General features: G+C 38.5%; 1 protein-coding gene across 4 annotated transcripts in view; it reads left to right on the top strand.

Annotated features, from left to right (window-relative positions):
• Window positions 1–20,162, top strand: part of GCFC2 (GC-rich sequence DNA-binding factor 2) — a 49,532-nt gene that overhangs the window by 18,724 nt on the left and 10,646 nt on the right. For 3 of the 4 annotated variants that reach the window (XM_010362802.2, XM_010362801.2, XM_030921139.1), the window contains exons 8-12: window positions 1,232–1,313; window positions 2,839–2,951; window positions 3,653–3,852; window positions 4,901–5,051; window positions 14,912–15,033. In XM_010362802.2, coding sequence (XP_010361104.2) covers window positions 1,232–1,313; window positions 2,839–2,951; window positions 3,653–3,852; window positions 4,901–5,051; window positions 14,912–15,033 — 668 coding nt within the window. The remainder of the gene's footprint in view (window positions 1–1,231; window positions 1,314–2,838; window positions 2,952–3,652; window positions 3,853–4,900; window positions 5,052–14,911; window positions 15,034–20,162) is intronic. The other variant, XM_030921140.1, reaches the window with a different exon arrangement.

Below are 20,162 nucleotides of genomic sequence, written 5' to 3'. Positions count from 1 at the left end.
TGTATTTTCCCACAAACCCTTTACCCACCAACTTCCAAAAACTCAAAGCATTTAGAAATAGGAGTTAAGAAAGTTTTAAATTAAGTCCAAGACTAAAAAATAAACATAACTTCCAATTATTTACTATTTCAGACAGAATATGTACATAGCCATGTAGAGAATGTTTTGAGACAAGTTCACATAATTCTTTAGACTCTGTCAGAAATCTAACTTCATAGTTTCAAAGTCCTTTTACAGATTGGTTCTGGTGAGTTTCAATACAGATTTGTCTTTAAGATTTCATTATACAAAATATGGATACCTCCTTTTTTTTTTTCCTCATTGATTTTGTACTTTCAGCCATATCTTCCATTGATTAAGGTGCTATCAGGAGATAGTGAAAGACAGTAACCAAGTAACTAGTAAATGCAAAGGCAAAGTGACTTTCAGGTGAAACACACAACCCTTAGTGGATTGTAAATAATGGTATTACATATTAAAATAAGAAATAATGTGAATAGAATACAGTAGTGCCTCTAATCTGCAGTTTTACTTTCCATAGTTTCAGTCAACAATGATCCAAAAATGAATGAGTACGGTACAATAAGATATTTTGAGATAGAGATACCCAACATTCCTATAACATACATTACGGTATATTGTTTTCATTGTTCTACTTTATTGCTATTGTTAGTCTCTTACTGTGCCTAATTTATAAATTAAACTTTATCATAGGTGTGTATATAGAGGAAAAAACAAATAGGGTTTGGTACTATATGTGGTTTCAGGCATCCACTGGGGTTCTTAGAATGTATCACCTGCAAATACATTCTAAGGGGGATACATTCTAAGGGGGGGACTCCTGTATTGATAAAGCCAATATTTCTTGCATTTGGCTATGGAAAAAAACTAGTAACTACTGGAAAAGAATACAAGGAAACGAAACTTTTTGGTAGAACTTTGCTGCTGTTCTCAACAATAGCAACAGTACACCAGCCAAAGTATGTTTTTAGGTTAACATTTTCACCAGCCAAAATACATTTTTAGGCCAGTGAACCTCATGCCTATTAATATTGCAATAAAGAGTTAACACTGAAATTTTGTTGCATAATTAATTGCAAAATTTAAGCATATTTGTGTATTTACTTATGCATATATGTTTATACATCCATGATGTTACCTTTATTTTCAAAGCATTTTATTTTTTTCTTTTGAGAATTTGTAGTATGAAGTCAATTTTATTTATTAACAGGCAAAGATGAGACGTCCACAAGTGGAAACTTAGCACTAGATGAAAAAACTCAGTGGATTTTAGAAGAGATTGAATCTCGAAGGTACCTATATAAAGTGAAGATTTAAAGAAAGCATCATTGAGGAAGTACTTTTCACTACTTAAATGTAATTAACCACATGATGTCATGAAGTATACCTGATATACATTATTAATTTGTGAAAATAAAAATAGAAGCAAAATTTAGTAAAACCATCCTTGACTGCTTGAAAGACACATGAGTATATTTGGATCAGTTAAAAGGAATGGGTAAAATGACATTTATCAGGCTGGGAATTGCTTGTAACTCTGGGGAAAAGAAAAAGAGATCAGCCTGTTACTGTGTCTATATAGAAAGAAGTAGACATAAGAGACTCCATTTTGTTCTGTATTTGAGATGCTATTAATCTGTGACCCTACTCCCAACCTTGTCCTTGCAAGAGACATGTGCTGTGGTGACTCAAAGTTTAAAGGATTTTGGGCTGTGCAGGATGTGCTTTGTTAAACAAGTGCCTGAAGGCAGCTTGCTGGTTAAAAGTCATCACCGTTCTCTTAATCTCAAGTACTCAGGGACATGTAAACTGCCAAAGGTCGCAGGGACCTCTGCCTAGGAAAGCTAGATATTGTCCAAGGTTTCTCCCCATGTGATAGTCTGAAATATGGCCTCGTGGGATGGGAAAGACCTGATCATCCCCCATCCTGACACCCGTGAAGAGTCTGTGCTGAGGAGGACCAGTACAAGAGGAAAGAAGACCTCTTGGCGGTTGTTGGCAGTTGAGATAGAGAAAAGCATCTGTCTCCTGCCCGTCCCTGGACGATGGAACATCTCCGTGTAAAACCCGATTCTATGTTCTGTTTACTGAGAAAGGAGAAAACCGCCTTAGGGCGAAAGGTGGGACTTGCTAACGCAATGCTGCTCTTTATGCACTAAAAAGGTTTATAAAGATGTTTGCATATGCATATCAAGGCACAGCACTTTTCCTTAAACTTATTCATGTCACAGAGATCTTTATTCATATGTCTTACTGCTGACCTTCTCCCTACGATGATCCTATTATCCTTCCACTTCGCTTTTTTCTAAGATGATAAAGATAATTATCAGTAAATACTAAGGGAACTCAGAGACCAGTGCCGGCGTGGGTCCTCTGTATGCTGAGCGCCGGTCCCCTGGGCCCACTTTTTCTTTCTCTATACTTTGTCTCTGTGTCTCATTTCTTTTCTCAAGTCTCTCGTTCCACCTAATGAGAAACACCCACAGGTGTGGAGGGGTAAGCCACCCCTTCATGTAACTAGAAACTGTTCCTAATTATAATTACCCCCTCTTCAGAATCTGGTTAGCCCATGGGAATGTCCTAACTGGGAATGTCTTAGAAGAAAAAACAAAAAAACAAATGGAGAACTACCAACTCAAACTAATGAAACTAAAAATGTCGAAAATATTAATAACATTGTGCACTGATATATTTTTGACCATTTAAAATAAATGATAAAATTACTTATTTTCAGCAAGAGGTAAAAAAAAAAAAAATTAAGCATTTCAGCAAGATCTATTTACTTTTTGTTTATTTTTGGTTTGTTGCAAAATATAGGACAAAAAGAAGACAAGCAAGGATGCTTTCTGGGAATTGTAACCATCAGGAAGGGACATCTAGTGATGATGAACTGCCTTCAGCAGAGATGATTGACTTCCAAAAAAGCCAAGGTCAGATACCAAGTTTCTAATATATCATGGTTTGAGTTTTGAAATGGTGAGAAACGCTTTGCTGTGATTGCCCTTAATAAGTATGTAAGCTATATAAAACAGTTGGTTAAATTCAGAAAAAATGAAACACATTTTTCCTCTGTAAGACTCTCTTCCTACCTCTGAATAATGGAGTAAAATGAAGGAAGGAGCATTGTGAGTATTCTTGTATCTTCATAGTTTTTTCTCTTAGACTTTCTCCTATTACTATTGAACATCTTCATTTCACTTCTTTATCACACATAGTTTCTATATTGTCATTTTTAACTTAAAACATTTGAATTTGGTGAAACTTTAAATTTGGGTTCTAAGGGAGATTTTGTTCTGTGTAATCTTAGACAAATGTCTTGTCCTCCCTAAATTTGATGTTGTTTTGCCTGTAAATAAGTAGACTATACCTATATGGTAGGGAAGATAGCTACGATGGTAAAATGAGATTAATGTATTTCTGTTGGCATATAGCAGGGGTATATATGGTAGCTTTTATTAGTGTTGATATTGTTACTTTGTTGCTAAAGTGATTTTTTTAATAAAAATTTATGTTAATATAAAAGGACGGAATTTTAGCTCAGTTGATTACAGTCGGGCATGACCATGTTTTTAAGGAAGCATACTTAAAGTTCACAACTTAAAATGCATAAAGAGACTTATTTTGTTTACAGGTGACATTTTACAGAAACAGAAGAAAGTTTTTGAAGATGTGCATGATGACTTTTGTAACATCCAGAATATTTTGTTGAAGTTTCAGCAATGGCGAGAAAAGTTTCCTGACTCCTATTATGAAGCTTTCATTAGTTTGTGCATACCAAAGCTTTTAAATCCCCTAATACGAGTTCAGTTGATTGATTGGAATCCTCTTAAGGTATTTATGCTTCATATGTGAAAATTTATCCTGATTACATTAGTATACTTAAATTCCCTTACTATTATATTAGCTATTAAATACCTTACCCTTACAGTTGGAACTGAAATTTAGAGCTTTGGAACAATAGTCAGAAAATGTGTGCTTTCAGCTACATTCTTTTCTTGGCTCTCACTTGACTTTTAGGCTGAGCATCATTAACATCAGTAAAGCAAACACATTTTTTTTAGCTTCTTATACATTAAATTTAAAATCCTCCCAGAAAGTATAAGGTACTGTTGGGTTTGGAGAAAGTAGATATAAAATCCTTGTTTCAAGAATTCTTGAGTTGGAGATGACATACTGGGAGGAGTTGCTTACGGTGGCATTGAGGAGGTAGAATGCAAGCCTTTGAAGGGTTTATGGGATAAACAGGATGAATCAGAAAGGGAAAGGTGTTTCCTAAAGGTATAAAGGGAGAAATATTAGTTCAGGAGCTAGAAATTGCAGATATTTAGATCCTAAGTTAAGAAATATAAACTCTATTGAGTGAATTTGACTGACTAAAAGAAAAAAAAAAAGAAATATGAACTCAGCAACTGTCTACTGTGTAATAGAACCTTTAACTAAATCACATACAAATTACATATTTATGCTTATGAGAATTGAAGGGGCCAGAAATAAACTTTGCTTGAAATGGATGAATTTTTTTATAAACAAATTCATTCATGGCTGTTTCAAGTGCCTAACAAATGTATATTTTGCTCCTAGCAGAGTACTTGCCATGTGGTAGGCTCTAAAGGCTCCGGCACACACTAGGTGGTTGTTGAGTGTTCGTTGTGTAATTGAATGCATGAAATGTGGCTTCTTGTTATGCTACTTAGACACCACATCTCAGTCATACTGTCCTACCATCCTGCCTAGCCTTGGTGGTCTAGTGTTAAAACAGGGAATTAGTCTCCTCTGATCCTTAGAAAAGCTCTGGTGATTATTGAAAAAAACAATAACTATTTTAAAATACACTAATGTTGAAGGATTTCTTCATAACTTTTATCGTTTTCTTTGTAAGTTGGATTCCACAGGTTTAAAAGAGATGCCATGGTTCAAATCTGTAGAAGAATTTATGGATAGCAGTGTAGAAGATTCAAAGAAGGAAAGTAGTTCAGATAAAAAAATCTTGTCTACAATCATCAACAAAACAATTATTCCCCGACTTACAGGTACTGCTTCATAACCTTGATAAAATTAAATTATTTTCTGACAGAGTATATAAGGTTGTTAATTTCAGTTATATTCACAAAGTTTTTTCATAAGTTTTTAAACACAAGGAAATGTTATATGTAGTAAAAATCAAGAGCTGTCAAATGTAAGCTGGTTAAAAAATATGTGTTTGTACAGGTGGTTGGCTACCAAACTGCTAATACTCAGATTGCTTCTAATCTTCATCTGATGTATCATTGGCAGTTCCAACAGTTGACCCTTCTTTCTTCCTAGACACACTGTCTTTACTTGGCTTCCAAAATACCACACTTTTAGTTTCCTGCCCACCTCTCTGGTATTTGCTGTCTGCTTGTCACCTCTGATTTCCAAGTGCTACAGTATCTCAGGATTCAGGTCGCTTACCTTCTCTTTTCTGTTTACCTTCAGTCACTCAGTATTTACAGTCAGTTTAGTGTTTGTGGCGTTCCTGCTGCTTTTGTGATGCTTCAGTCATTTTCTAGCACGCTTCCATCCATACTTCATACGTCCTTTTTTCCCTTCTCTAATTATGTTTCTTATCGTTTTCTTTAAAAAATATTGCTTCATCTGGGAGTGGTGGCTCACCCCTGTAATCCTGGCAGTCTGGGAGGCCAAGGTGGGTGGATCACCTGAGGTCAAGAGTTCAAGACCAGCCTGGCCAACATGGTGAAACCTCGTCTCTACTACAAATACAAAAAAATTAGCTGGGCGTGGTGGCAGGCACCTGTAATCCCAGATACTTAGGAGGTTGAGGCAGGAGGATTGCTTAAACCTGGGAGGTAGAGGTTGCAGTGAGGTGAGATCGTGCCATTGCACTCCAGCTTGGGTGACAAGAGTGAAACTCCATCTCAAAAAAAAAAAAAATTGCTTCGTTTCATTCACATTTGCCATTAGCAACTATGAGCACTTAACATTAATGCTTGTGCTTCAGACCTTAGCGTGAAGTCTTTTGTTTTACCTATGTACTTGATAAGGATCCGTTTCACTGTGTCACTGAGAAAGAAATTTGACAGCAAAGATGGCAAAATTATTTAATTTTTTGTGTGTTTTTGTTTTTGAGACAAGGTCTTCCTCTGTCACCCAGACTGGAGTACAGTGGCGCAAACATTGCTCACTGCCGTCTTGAATTCCCGGGGTCAAGTGATCCTCCTGCCTCAGCCTCCCAATTAGCTGGGACTCCAGGCGCACGCCACCACACCCAGCTAATTTTTAAAATATTTTTTTAGAGACAAGGTCTTGCTGTGTTGCACAGGCTAGTCTCAAACTCCTGGCCTCAAGAGACCCTTCCCCTCAGCTTCCCAAGGCACTGGGATTCTAGGCATGAGTCACCATGCCCAGCCTAGAAGTTGGAAGCAATCAGCCTTATAATTGCTTCTTAGGCAACTTGATTATAAGATTTTGGCTGGGGTGCAGTGGCTCATGCCTGTAATCCCAGCACTTTGCAAGGCCGAGGCGGGAGGATCACTTGAACACAGGAGTTCCAGACCAGCCTGGGCAACATGGTGAAACCCCATCTCTATTTATAAATTTAAAATTTTTAAAAAGTAAAAAATAAAAACTTTCAAGATTTTATTTCAATGAAACTTATGGTGCATTTGTGGGGTATATTAGAAAGTTACTATTTTTAACTAGCTCTACTAATGATAGAATGCATGTGCCTAATTTAAGCACTCTGCTTCAAAAATCTAAATACTAATGATGAAACAGTCCCACAAAATAAGTAGCTTTGTGAGAAATTAACACTGACTGAGTCCCAATAGTGATTGAATTCTACATATGTTTCGAAGATAGCACTAACAGAGTGTGCTAATGTATTGGTTGTCCAGCAAGAGAGAAAGAGAGGAATCAACAATGTGTCCATGGGTTTCGGCCTGAGCAACTGGAAGGACAGAGGTGCCATTTCCTGAAATGAAAAAGTCTGACAGGAGTAAGCTTAATGTGGGGAGCTGTATTAACAGCTCAGTTTGAGACTTGTTGAGTTTGAAGTATCTGTAATCTAAGTGGAAATGTCACGTCCGTTGTTGAATACATGAGTCTTAAAGGAGGAGGTCCAGTTGGAAGGTATAAGTCTGGAGTTTATCCACATGACATTTATTGATGGCATTTAATGTATAAAATTGACTTTGAATACCAAAACAGAAAAGAGAAGGTAAGTGACCTGAATCCTGAGATACTATAGCACTTGGAAGTCAAAGAGATGACAAGCAGACAGCAAAGACCAGAGAGATGGGCAGGAAACTAAGAGTGTGGTGTTTGGGAAGCCAAGAAAAGACAGTGTTTCTAGGAAGAAGGAAGGGTCAACTGTTGGAATTGTTGATGATAAGTCAGATGAGGATTAGAATCAATCATGGGAGTTTGCTATGTGAATGTCATCTGTGATTTGCTAAGAGCGCATTAGGTAGACTGATAAGAGATAAGGCCTAATTTAAGGGAAATCAAGAACAAGTGAGAAGAGAGAAACTGAAGATAGAAGTTTAGATAGTACTTTGAGGAATTTTGTCATAAAAGATAGGAAGGAAATGGAACAATACTAGAGGAGGAAATAGGGCTAAGGGGGATTTTTTGTTGGTTTGTTTGTTTGTTATTATACTTTAAGTTCTGGGGTACATGTGCAGAACGTGCAGGTTTGTTACATGGCTGTACACGTGCCATAGTGTTTGCTGCACTCATCAACCTGTCATCTACATTAGGTATTTCTCCTAATACTATCCCACCCCTAGCCCCCCGACCCCTGACAGACCCTGGTGTGTGATGTTACCCTCCCTGTGTCCATGTGTTCTCATTGTTCAACTCCCACTTATGAGTGAGAACATGCGGTGTTTGGTTTTCTGTTCTTGTGTTAGTTTGCTGAGAATGATGGTTTCCAGCTTCATCCATGTCCCTGCAAAGAACATAAACTCATCCTGTTTTATGGTTGCATAGTATTCCATGGTGTATATATGCCACATTTTCTTTATCCAGTCTATCATTGATGGGCATTTGTGTTGGTCCCAAGTCTTTGCTATTGTGAATAGTGCTGCAGTAAACATACGTGTGCATGTGTCTTTGTAGTAGCATGATTTACAACCCTTTGGGTATAGACCCAATAATGGGATCGCTGGGTCAAATCATATTTCTAGTTCTAGATCCTTGAGGAATTGCCACACTGTCTTCCAGTGTGGTTGAACTAATTTACACTCCCACTAACAGTGTAAAAGTGTTCCTGTTTCTCCACATCCTCTCCAGCATCTGTTGTTTCCTGACTTTTTAACAATCATTATTCTAACTGGCATGAGATGATATCTGAATGTGGTTTTGATTTGCATTTCTCTAATGACCAGCGATGATGAGCTTTTTTTTCATATGTTTTTTGGCTGCATAAATGTCTTCTTTTGAGAAGTGTCTGTTCATATCCTTTGCCCACCTTTGATTTTTTTTTTTTTTTCTTATGAATTTGTTTGAGTTCTTTGTAGATTCTGGATATTAGCCCTTTGTCCCATGGATAAATTACAGCAATTTTCTCCCATTCTGTAGGTTGCCTGTTCACTCTGATGATAGTTTCTTTTGCTGTGCAGAAGCTCTTTAGTTTAATTAGATCCCATTTGTCTATTTTGGCTTTTGTTGCCTTTGCTTTTGGTATTTTAGTCATGAAGCCTTTGTCCATGCCTATGTCCTGAATGGTATTGCCTAGATTTTCTTCTAGGGTTTTTATGGTTTTAGGTCTTACATTTAAGTCTTTAATCCATCTTGAGTTAATTTTTGTATAAGATGTAAGGAATTTTCCAGTTTCATCTTTCTGCAAATGGCTAGCCAGTTTTCCCAACACCATTTATTAGATAGGGAATCCTTTTCCCATTGCTTGTTTTTGTCAGGTTTGTGAAAGATCAGATGGTTATAGATGTGTGGTGTTATTTCTGAAGCCTCTGTTCTGTTCCATTGGTCTGTATATCTGTTTTGGTACCAGTACCATACTGTTTTTGTTACTGTAGGCTTGTAGTATAGTTTGGAGTCAGGTAGCATGATGCTTCCAGCATTGTTCTTTTTGCTTAGGATTATCTTGGCTACGCCAGCTCTTTTTTGATTCCATATGAAATTTAAAGTAGTTTTTAACAATTCTGTGAAGAAAGTCAATGGTAGCTTGATGGGGATCGCATTGAAGCTATAAATTAGTTTGGGCAGTATGGCCTTTTTCACGATATTCTTCCTATCCATGAGGAAGGAATGTTTTTCCATTTGTGTCGTCTCTTACTTCCTTGAGCAGTGGCTTGTAGTTCTCCTTGAAGAGGTTCTTCACATCCCTTGTAAGTTGTATTCCTGGGTATTTTATTCTCTGTATAGCAATTGTGAATGGGAGTTCACTGATGAGTTAGCTCTCTGTTTGTCTGTTGTTGGTGGATAGCAATGCTTGTGATATTCGCACATTGATTTTGTATCCTGAGACTTTGCTGAAGTTGCTTATCAGCTTAAGGAAATTTTGGGCTGAGACAGTGGGGTTTTCTAAATATACAATCATATCATCTGCAAACAGAGACAATTTGACTTCCTCTTTTTCTAATCAAATGCCCTTTATTTCTTTCTCTTGCCTGATTGTCCAGGCCAGAACTTCCAATACTGTGTTGAATAGGAGTGGTGAGAGAGGGCGTCCTTGTCTTGTGCCAGTTTTCAAAGGCAGTGATTCCAGTTTTTGCCCATTCAGTATGACATTGGCTGTGGGTTTGTCATAAATAGCCCTTATTATTTTGAAATGCATTACCTCAGTATCTAGTTTATTGAGAGTTTTTAGCATGAAGGGCTGTTAAATTTTGTCAAAGGCCTTTTCTGCATCTGTTGAGATAATCATGTGGTTTTTGTCTTTGGTTCTGTTTATATGATGGATTACGTTTATTGATTTGCATATGGTGAACCAGCCAAGCCCACTTGATCATGGTGGATAAGCTTTTTGATGTGCTGCTGGATTCGATTTGCCTGTATTTTATTGAGGATTTTTGCATTGATGTTCATCAGGGATATTGATCTAAAATTCTCTTTTTTTGTTGTGTCTCTGCCGGGCTTTGGTATCAGGATGATGCTGGCATCGTAAAATGAGTTAGGGAGGATTCCCTCTTTTTCTATTGTTTGGAATAGTTTCAGAAGGGATGGTACCAGATCTTCTTTGTACCTCTGGTAGAAGTCAGCTGTGAATCGTCTGGTCCTGGACTTTTTTTGGTTGGTAGGCTATTAATTATTGCCTCAATTTCAGAAGTTGTTATTGGTCTATTCAAGGATTCGACTTTTTACTGGTTTAGTCTTGGGAGAGTGTAAGTGTCCAGGAATCTATCCATTTCTTCTAGATTTTCTAGTTTATTTGCATAGAGATATTTATAGTGTTCTCTGACGGTAGTTTGTATTTCTGTGGGATCAGTGTTGATAGCCCTTTATCATTTTTTATTGCGTCTATTTGATTCTTCTCTCTTTTTTTCTTTATTAGTCTGGCTAGCGGTGTATCTATTTTGTTGATCTTTTCAAAAAACCAGCTCCTGGATTCATTGATTTTTTGAAGGGTTTTTCATGTCTCTATCTCCTTCAGTTCTGCTCTGATCTTAGTTATTTCTTGTCTTCTGCTCACTTTTGAATTTGTTTCCTCTTGCTTCTCTAGTTCTTTTAATTGTGTTAGGATGCTGATTTTAGGTCTTTCCTGCTTTCTCTTGTGGGCATTTAGTACTGTAAATTTCCCTCTACACACTGCTTTGAATGTGTCCCAGACATTCTGGTACATTGTGTCTTGGTTCTCATTGGTTTCAAAGAACACCTTTATTTCTGCCTTCATTTCGTTATGTACCCAGTAGTCATTCAGGAGCAGGTTGTTCAGTTTCCATGTAGTTGCGCGGTTTTGAGTGAGTTTCTTCATCTTGAGTTCTAATTTGATTGCACTGTGGTCTGGGAGACTGTTACGATTTTCGTTCTTTTGCATTTGCTGAGGAGTGTTTAATTATGTGGTCAATTTTAGAATAAGTGCAATGTAGTGCTAAGAAAAATGTATATTCTGTTGACTTGGGGTGGAGAGTTCTGTAGATGTCTATTAGGTCTGCTTGGTCCAGAGCTGAGTTCAAGTCCTGGATATCTTTGATAATTTTCTGTCTCGTTGCTCTGTCTAATATTGACAGTGGGATGTTAAAGTCTCCCACTATTAATGTGTGGGAGTCTAAGTCTCTTTGTAGGTCTCTAAGAACTTGCTTTATGAATCTGATCGGAGTGCTCCTGTATTGGATGCTATTGGATGCTAACTATATTCGGATAGTTAGCTCTTGTTGCATTGATCCCTTCACCATTGTGTAATACCCTTCTTTGTCTCTTTTGATCTTCGTTGGTTTAAAGTCTGTTTTATCAGAGACTAGGACTGCAACCCCTGCTTTTTTATTTATTTATTTATTTATTTATTTTTCTTTCCATTTACTTGGTAAATATTCCTCCATCCCTTTATTTTGAACCTATGTGTGTCTCTGTACATGAAATGGGTCTCCTGAATACAGCACACTGAGGGATCTTGACTGTATCCAATTTTCCAGTCTGTGTCTTTTAATTGGGGCTTTTAGACCATTTACATTTAAAGTTAATATTGTTATATGTGAATTTGATCCTGTCATTATGATGCTAGCTGGTCATTTTGCCCATTAGTTGATACAGTTTCTTCGTAGCATTGGTGGTCTTTACAATTCGGTATGTTTTTGCAGTGTCTGGTACCAGTTGTTCCTTTCCATGTTTAGTGCTTTCTTCAGGAGCTCTTGTAAGGCAGGCCTGTTGGTGACAAAATCTCTCAGCATTTGCTTGTCTGTAAAGGATTTTATTTTTCCTTTGCTTGTGAAGCGTAGTTTGGCTGGATATGAAATTCTGGATTGAAAATTCATTTCTTTAAGAATGTTGAATATTGGCCCCCAGTCTCTTGTAGCTTGTAGGGTTTCTGCGGATAGATCCGCTGTTAGTCTGATGGGCTTCCATTTGTAGGTAACCCGACCTTTCTTTCTGGCTGCCCTTAACATTTTTTCCTCCCTTTCAACCTTGCTGAATCTGACAATTACGTGTCTTGGGGTTGCTCTTCTCAAGGAGTAGCTTTGTGGTGTTCTCTGTATTTCCTGAATTTGAATGGTGGCCTGCCTTGCTAGGTTGGGGAAGCTCTTCTAGATAATATCCTGAAGAGTGTTTTCCAACTTGGTTCAATTCTCCCCATCACTTTCAGGTACACCAATCAAACGTAGATTTTGTCTTTTTACATAGTCCCATATTTCTTGGAGGCTTTGTTTCTTTTCACTCTTTTTTCTCTAAACTTCTCTTCTCGCTTTATTTCACTGAGGTAATCTTCAATCTGTGATATCCTGTCTTCCACTTGATCGATTCAGCTATTGATGCCTGTGTATATACTTCATGACGTTCTCCTGCAGTGTTTTTCAGATTCATCAGGTCATTTATATTCTTCTCTAAACTGGCTGTTTTAGTTAGCAATACCTCTAACCTTTTTTGAAGGTTCTTAACTTCCTTCCATTGGGTTAGAACATGCTCCTTTAGCTCGGAGGAGTTTATTACCCACCTTCTGAAGCCTGCTTCTGTCAATTCGTCCAACTCATTCTCCATCCAGTTTTGTTCCCTTGCTGGTGACGAGTTGTGATTGTTTGAAGAAGAACAGGCAGTCTAGTTTTTGGAATGTTCAGCCTTTTTGCGCTGGTTTCTCCCCATCTTTGTGGATTTATCTACCTTTGGTCTTTTATATTGGTGATCTTCGGATGGGGTGTCTTAGTGTATGTCCTTTTTGTTGATACTGATACTATTCCTTTCTGTTTGTTAGTTTTGCTTCTAACAGGCCGCTCTGCTGCAGGTCTGCTGGAGTTTGCTGGAGGTCCACTCCAGACCCTATTTGCCTGGGTATCACCAGCGGAGGCTGCAGAATAGCAAAGATTGCTGCCTGTTCCTTCCTCTGGAAGCTTCGTCCCAGAGGGGCACCCACCAGATGCCAGCCAGAGCTCTCCTCTATGAGGTGTCTGTTGGCCGCTACTGGGAGGTATCTCCCAGTCAGGATAAATGGAGGTCAGGGACCCACTTGAGGAGGCAGTCTGTCCCTTATCAGAACTCGAGCGCTGTGTTGGGAGAACCACTGCTCTCTTCGGAACTATTAGGCAAGGACATTTAAGTCAGCTGAAACTACACCCACAGCCACCCCTTCCCCCAGGTGCTCTGTCCGTGGAAGATGGGGGGTTTTTATCTCTTAAGTCCCTGACTGGGCCTGCTGCCTTTTTTCAGAGATGCCCTGCCCAGAGAGGAGTAGTCTAGAGAGGCAGTCTGGCCGCAGCAGCCTTGCTGAGCTGTGGTGGGCTCTGCCCAGGTCGAACTTCCTGGGGGCTTTGTTTACACTGTGAGGCATAAACCAGCTACTGAAGCCTCAGCAATGGCGGACACCCCTCCCCCCACCAAGCTGGAGCATCCTAAGTTGGGCTCAGACTGCTGTCAGCAAGAGTTTCAAGTCAGTGGATCTTAGCTTGCTGGGCTTTGTGGGGGGTGGGACCCACCAAGCCAGACTACTTGGCTCCCTGTCTTCAGCCCCTTTTCCAGGGTAGTGAATGGTTCTGTTTCTCTGGCGTTCCAGGTGTCAGTGGGGTATGAAAGAAAAACCAAAACAAAACAAAACGCCTGCAACTAGTTTGGTGTCTACCCAAACAGCCACCCAATTTTGTGCACAAAACCCAGGGCCCTGGTGCGGTAGGCACTGGAGGAAATCTCCTGGTCTGCCAGTTGCAAAGACTGTGGGGAAAATGCAGTATCTGGGCTGGAGTGCACTGTTCTTCCTGGCACAGTGTCTCATGGCATCCCTTAGGTAGGGGAGAGAATTCCCCAACCCCTTGTGCTTCCAGGTGAGGCAACACCCCACCTTGCTTTGGCTCACCCTTTGTGGGCTGTACCCACTGTCCAACCAGTCCCAATGAGATGAACTGGGTACCTCAGTTGGAAATCACCTGCCTTCTGCGTTGATCTCGCTGGGAGCTGCAGACTGGAGCTGTTCCTATTCGGCCATCTTGGCAGCCTCTTTACACTGAGGGGGATTATTTTTAATACAAGATAAATGTTTGTAGGGTGATGGAAAAAATCTAGTACAAGTGATGTCAATACCAAAGTGGAAGGACAGAGTTCTGGGAACAGGATCTTAGACTAAGCCAAAGTCTTGGGATCTCATCCACAAAATAAACAGTTCACCTGACGTGGTGGGAGTGTAGGTGCCTCATCCATAGGAATAGGAGACAAGTTAGAGCATATGGGCACAGATGCAGGTAGGTATGTAGATGCTGTGGTAGGAGCTTTGTAGTGCTGCTTTTCTGATTCCTTCTATTTTCTTAAGCAAATTAGGAAATAATTAGCTGAAAGAAAAAGCAAGGGGGTAGAAAAAATAGTAGGAGATAATCAGCTAGAAGGAAAAAGTCCGTCAACTGAGAGTGAGATAACTGAGAAGGGAGAAGGTATGAATTAATCATCTAGGTGAGAGGGAGAGCGAATGGACTTGAGAGACAGAGAGAGAGAGAGAGAGAGGCTTACTCGAGTTGTATAGAGATCAAGTTAATGTGGTTTTTTTTTTTTCCAGCCACTTTTTATCTGCATGGTTGCAGGCAGAGACTCAGTGACAAGGTGAACTATAAAGAGTTGTAGTTTAGCCGGAGGAGTTTAACAAAACCCAAGAAAAACAAGGAAATTGAGGATGTATGCAAATATGTAATGGTAATAATTGCCATAGATCTTAAACTGAATAAGGAGGGAAGCAGTGTTTGTTAAAGGTCTTGATTATTTATATATAAGAAGCGAAACAATCTAGTAAATAAATTGTTCACCACTGAAATACTTTTTTCAGACTTTGTAGAATTCCTTTGGGATCCTTTGTCAACCTCACAGACAACAAGTTTAATAACACATTGCAGAGTGATTCTTGAAGAACATTCCATTTGTGAAAATGAAGTTAGTAAAAGCAAACAGGTAATAATTTCTAGAGTTGTGAACTCCATGATGTATCTGTAAATCATTATAATCTTCTTACAGCTCCTGGTTTATAAAAGATGCAGTGTGTTTATCAGAAAACTGTTTGGGGGAAAACATATTTACTTTTGATTTATAGAATCTAGACTTTTTCTCAGACTGCACTGAGATGAAAAAAAATTTTTTTTAACTGGACTTGGCTTTTTTTTATCTTCATATTAATAAGATGAAAGAATATACCTTGATACTTCTGAACACTGTGATAGAAGTGGTAATCATTTTAAATTACAGACATACATGTAAAGACCCAGATTATTACTTTCATTCCTATTAGCTTACTTTTCTGTGTTCAGTGATCTGATTTGTGTTCTCATGGCCCAGGCAGCCATCTTTGAGGATTGTGAATATGCACTGACCCTGCAGAGATGAACCGGTGTAAGTCCTTTAGTGCAAATTCATTTCTTCTAAAGGAAGACAACAACACTCTACCTTTGTTCTTTTGGCAAAAATCCTTTGGCAAAAATCCAGTGGCATTGTGGCTTTGCTTGAACAATGGTTTCAAAGTTAGACTGACACTTATTATAGTAACTAGTTATTTGTAGTCTGCCAAATAATAGTAGTCTCTTTAAGGATTCAAAGTTCAGTAGGACAGATCTTGATCTTACAGCGATCTAGAATTGAATTCACTGAACATAAGACGTATTGAGAAACTTTTTAGAGTGATCATGCTGAGAATCTTCTGTTTCATTGTAGTATTTGTTTTTTTATTGTTTGTTGATGAGATTGTAGATTCATGTTTTATGAGTAAACAATTTTAGGTTGAGCTTTAGGAAATTAAGGATAAATTGACAGACTGGAGAACACCCAGAGTAGAGTGACAGAGGTGGTTGAAAAGCAAGGAGGCATATCATATTCATATTATGAGCACCATTAAGTTTTAGCCCTTGGAATTGTGATTACAAAGGAGGAAAGCTGTAAGAAATGAAAGGGAGGAAAGGGATACCAGCCTAATTCTGCCTTCAAGAAGCATGTAATCTCAGAGAAAATAAGATGCACGTAAAATGTAATTTAAAACAGGAAATGAGAAGGAGAAGTAGGGAAGATGATGAACACTTACTTAATTCCAGTTGTGTACTAGGCACTCTGTAAGGTCTTGTACCTGTCATCTTAATCCCAGCAGCCCTATTTAAAAAAAATGGGTGATCGCCAGGCATGGCGGTTCACGCCTGTATATCTGAGTCCTTTGGGAGGCTGAAGCAGGAGGATCTCTTCAGGCCAAGAGTTCAAGACCAGCCTGGGCATCATAGCAAGATCCATCTCTACCAAAAAGATAAAAATTAGCTGGGCTGCCCCTTGAGCCCAAGAGTTGAAGCTGCATTGAGCCATGATTGTGCCACCACACTGCAGCCTGGGCAACAGCAAAACCCTGTCTCTTAAAAGGATGATAGCCTTGTTTTATCAGTGAAGAAAATGAATCTTTAAAACTAGTTTTCACAGTGCTACCATGAATGAGAACTAGAATTTGAACTTGGATAGTCTGCCCCTAAAGCCCAGTTTGTCTCTCTGACCACATTGCCTCCCCATGGGCAGCATAGATAAAGTACTATGTCTTCAGCAGGAGACAGGAGAGAGAGGTTACCTTCAGCAGTGGGGATAAGGAAATAGTTTATCTTAGGGGTGGCATTTGAGCTGTGGCTTGAGAGAAAGAATAGAATTTCAACATGTGGCAACAGATAGAAAGGCATTTTTTACTTACCTCCAATAGGATAAAAACTCAGGTAAAATAGATGGAAACTGTTGCAGGAATTAGAGATATTTAATTTGAAAGAAGATGTACAGAGAGATGGTGTTTGTATTCAAAGAAGGTGTAGATTTATTCTATGTTGATATGCCGCATAGAACCAAGATTAGTAGTTAAAAGCTACAAAAAAGCAGATATATAATCCTGTATTTGCTTTCTGTGTAGGATTGTTTAGTTACAGCCTAAATGTAAATCATTATGCTTAGCATTTATTAAATACTTGCACATTGTCTCATTTGATCCTCATAACCCTGTGAAATGTATTTATTTTCGTTGAGTTTTTACAGATGAAGCTGGGGCCCAGAAGGGTTAAGTCATTTGTAAAATACTTGAGTACTAAGTGGTAGACCTGGCTCTTTGTGATCACTGAAGCCTTTCAGCAGTATTATGGATTCACTCATGAAGTCTTTTTATTTTTTTCTTCTTTTTTTGTTTGAGACGGAGTCTTGCTCTGTCACCCAGGCTGGAGTGCAGTGGTGGGATCTTGGCTCACTGCAACCTCCGCCTTCTGGGTTCAAGCGATTCTCCTGCCTCAGCCTCCCGAGTAGCTGGGACTATAGGCGCCCACCACCACGCCCGGCTATTTTTTTGTATTTTTAGTAGAGACGGGGTTTTCACTGTGTTAGCCAGGATGGTCTCTATTCCTGACCTTGTGATTCACCTACCTTGGCCTCCCAAAGTGCTGGGATTATAGGCGCACTCATTAAGTTTTTATAATGGATGTTTTTATTCTGAAACTCCTCTGCTATGAATGTAGAAAATGGGTTGTTTGCATAAGCAGGAGAATAGATTACATCAGGGTTTTCAGTCTCAGCACTACATTGGCATTTGGAACAGATAATTTTTTGTTGTAAGGGTCTGTCCTGTGCACTATAGTATGCTTAGCAGCATCCCTGACTTGTGCCACTAGGTGCCTGTAGTACTCCCGGGCTTCACAACCAAAAATGTCTTTGCACATTGTCAGGTATTCCCTAGGGATGGCAAAATGGCACTTGGTAGAGGATCACTTAAACTACATAATGCCCCAGGTTGCTAAGACAGTTCACCAGTGGGATCACTCTATTTCTTCAGTGATGGAAGAGAATGAGACAGGTTCAAGAACGGAAATTGAGTCAGACAACATAGTTTCTGTTTTCAAAGTTAGAAGCAAACACTGTAAGCTAATGCCTGGTAATAATAATTTTGATTCTGACTAAAAGTCTAAAGTAAATTATTACAGAAGTAGATTATGAATACTTAAATTTAAAAAGTAGTAATTACTATCATCTATCATTGATAGCATTCCCAAATACAAATGATACTTAACATTATTTATTGAAGCAAATTTAATGTATTATGATTGTTGTTAGGGATTAAATGGGGAAATATAAGCTTACGTATACCTAAAACAATAATGACCAGTAGGGCATTGACTACCTATGGAGAGTCTGCTCGTTTTAGGTATCTTCTCAGCTTTGCCCTATTCAATATTTTTATTGAACTAGATAAAGTGGTAAAATACATACTAATGAAATGTGTCAGTGATAAAAATCTAGGAATTCTGTAAGACTTGTGGATGGTAGAATTAGAATCCAAGGAGATTTCAAAAGATTGTAGAAAATGGACTCAAGAAATTGTGATAAAATAAATGCATGTGCCATCCTTGTGTTTAAAAATTCAGCTGTCTAAGTAAAAGATGGGACAGACACAGTTTTGAAGCAGCATAGGTAAGACAGATTATAATCAACAATAAACCCAGTGTGAGTCAGCAGTGTCACTTGAGTAACAGAAAAACAGGTAAATGGGAATTTATCCTAGTATGTGTGTGCTGTTTTGAGTAAGAATGGCATATTTGGTGATGATACCCACAGATTAGACCTTCCTGGGAATATTGCATTTAATTCTCGGTGTAAGCATATTCAGTGGAGAGTGTCTTAAGATGGTATGGGAAAGAAAAGATGTTAAAAAAAAAAAAAGTATGATATTAATCTTAAAATTTAGAGAATTGTCGTGTGGAAGTGGGGCTAGATCTATTCTGCATGATCCCAAGAAGTAAACCAAGACCAAGGAGTAGAAGCTGTAGGAGGGAAAAGTTTGTTAACTATCCTTGTTAACTGAAATCTAATAGTCCAAAGTTATGGGCAGCCTCAGGAGATAATGATTCCCGATCAGCAAATGGTTTTAGACATGGTTGATGAACCATTTAGTAGAAATGTGAAAATAAGTCTAAGCATCACTTGGGTGTTCAGATAGATTGGTGGTTTTCAGACTCATTTTTTGCTTTTTATAAACAGAACCTATTTCAAATAAATCTTACACAATCCAATATGCAAACACACACACAGAAGTAAAACTGCTCCTGCTGTTGTGAGCACCTGCCCTTATTCTTCCCCGACCACCCCAACATCTGTCCAGATCATCCTGGGATTACCTCCATGGATATACAGAGCAGCATAAAAACCACGGGCATCACACAAGTGCCTCTTTAAAGCTGTTTTAAAGTATATTTATGCAAAGGGTTGTATGTGAGTCTGAACGTGTGATTCAGAATGCTTGTTAAAACTGTTTGGAGAACCTTATTTTCCACCAAATAAATGAAGTTATTTAATAGTTAGAAAAGTTAATAGCTTATGGTTTTATGTGGGGTTTTATTGTTTGTTTGTTTTTCAGTTTTTTGGGGTTTTTTAGATGGAACCTCACTCTCGTCACCCAGGCTAGAGTGCAGTGGTGCAATCTCCGCTCACTGCACCCTCTGCCTCCTGGGGTCAAGCGATTTTCGTGCCTCAGCCTCCCAAGCAGCTGGGATTACAAGCATGTGCCACCATGCCTGGCTAATTTTTTCTATTTTTAGTAGAGACAGGGTTTTGCCATGTTGGCCAGGCTGGTCTCAAATTCCTGGCGTCAAGTGACCCACCCACCTCAGCCTCCCAAAGTACTGGGATTACAGGTGTGAGGCACCGCACCCAGCCAGCAAATTTATGTTTTGTTTTAAATAATTTATTTGGAAATATTAATACTTTGAAAGAAAACTTTCATGAATAAGAGTAGTACTTCCATATTCCCTTTACCCAGATTTACTTGTCATTAATATTTTGCCCCACTGGCTTTATCATTAGCCCTTCCACTTTAAATATATACATACAATATTTTTTGTCCTCAATACTGAGAACAAGGTGCATATTTGTTAAGACAAGGATATTATGTTATATAACCAGAGTAGTTAGTTTCAGCAAATTTATCAACAATCTGCCATCCATATTCAACTTTTGCCAGTTGATTCAATAATGTCCTTTATTTATAGTTCATTTTCAATAGAACTATTTTAAGAAACAAAATTTAAACAATATGG

This window comes from Rhinopithecus roxellana, chromosome 17, assembly GCF_007565055.1.
Source record: "Rhinopithecus roxellana isolate Shanxi Qingling chromosome 17, ASM756505v1, whole genome shotgun sequence".
Lineage (NCBI taxonomy): Eukaryota > Metazoa > Chordata > Mammalia > Primates > Cercopithecidae > Rhinopithecus > Rhinopithecus roxellana.
The sequence above is the reverse complement of the archived record's forward strand: the minus strand, read 5'-3'. Positions and strand labels throughout refer to the sequence as shown.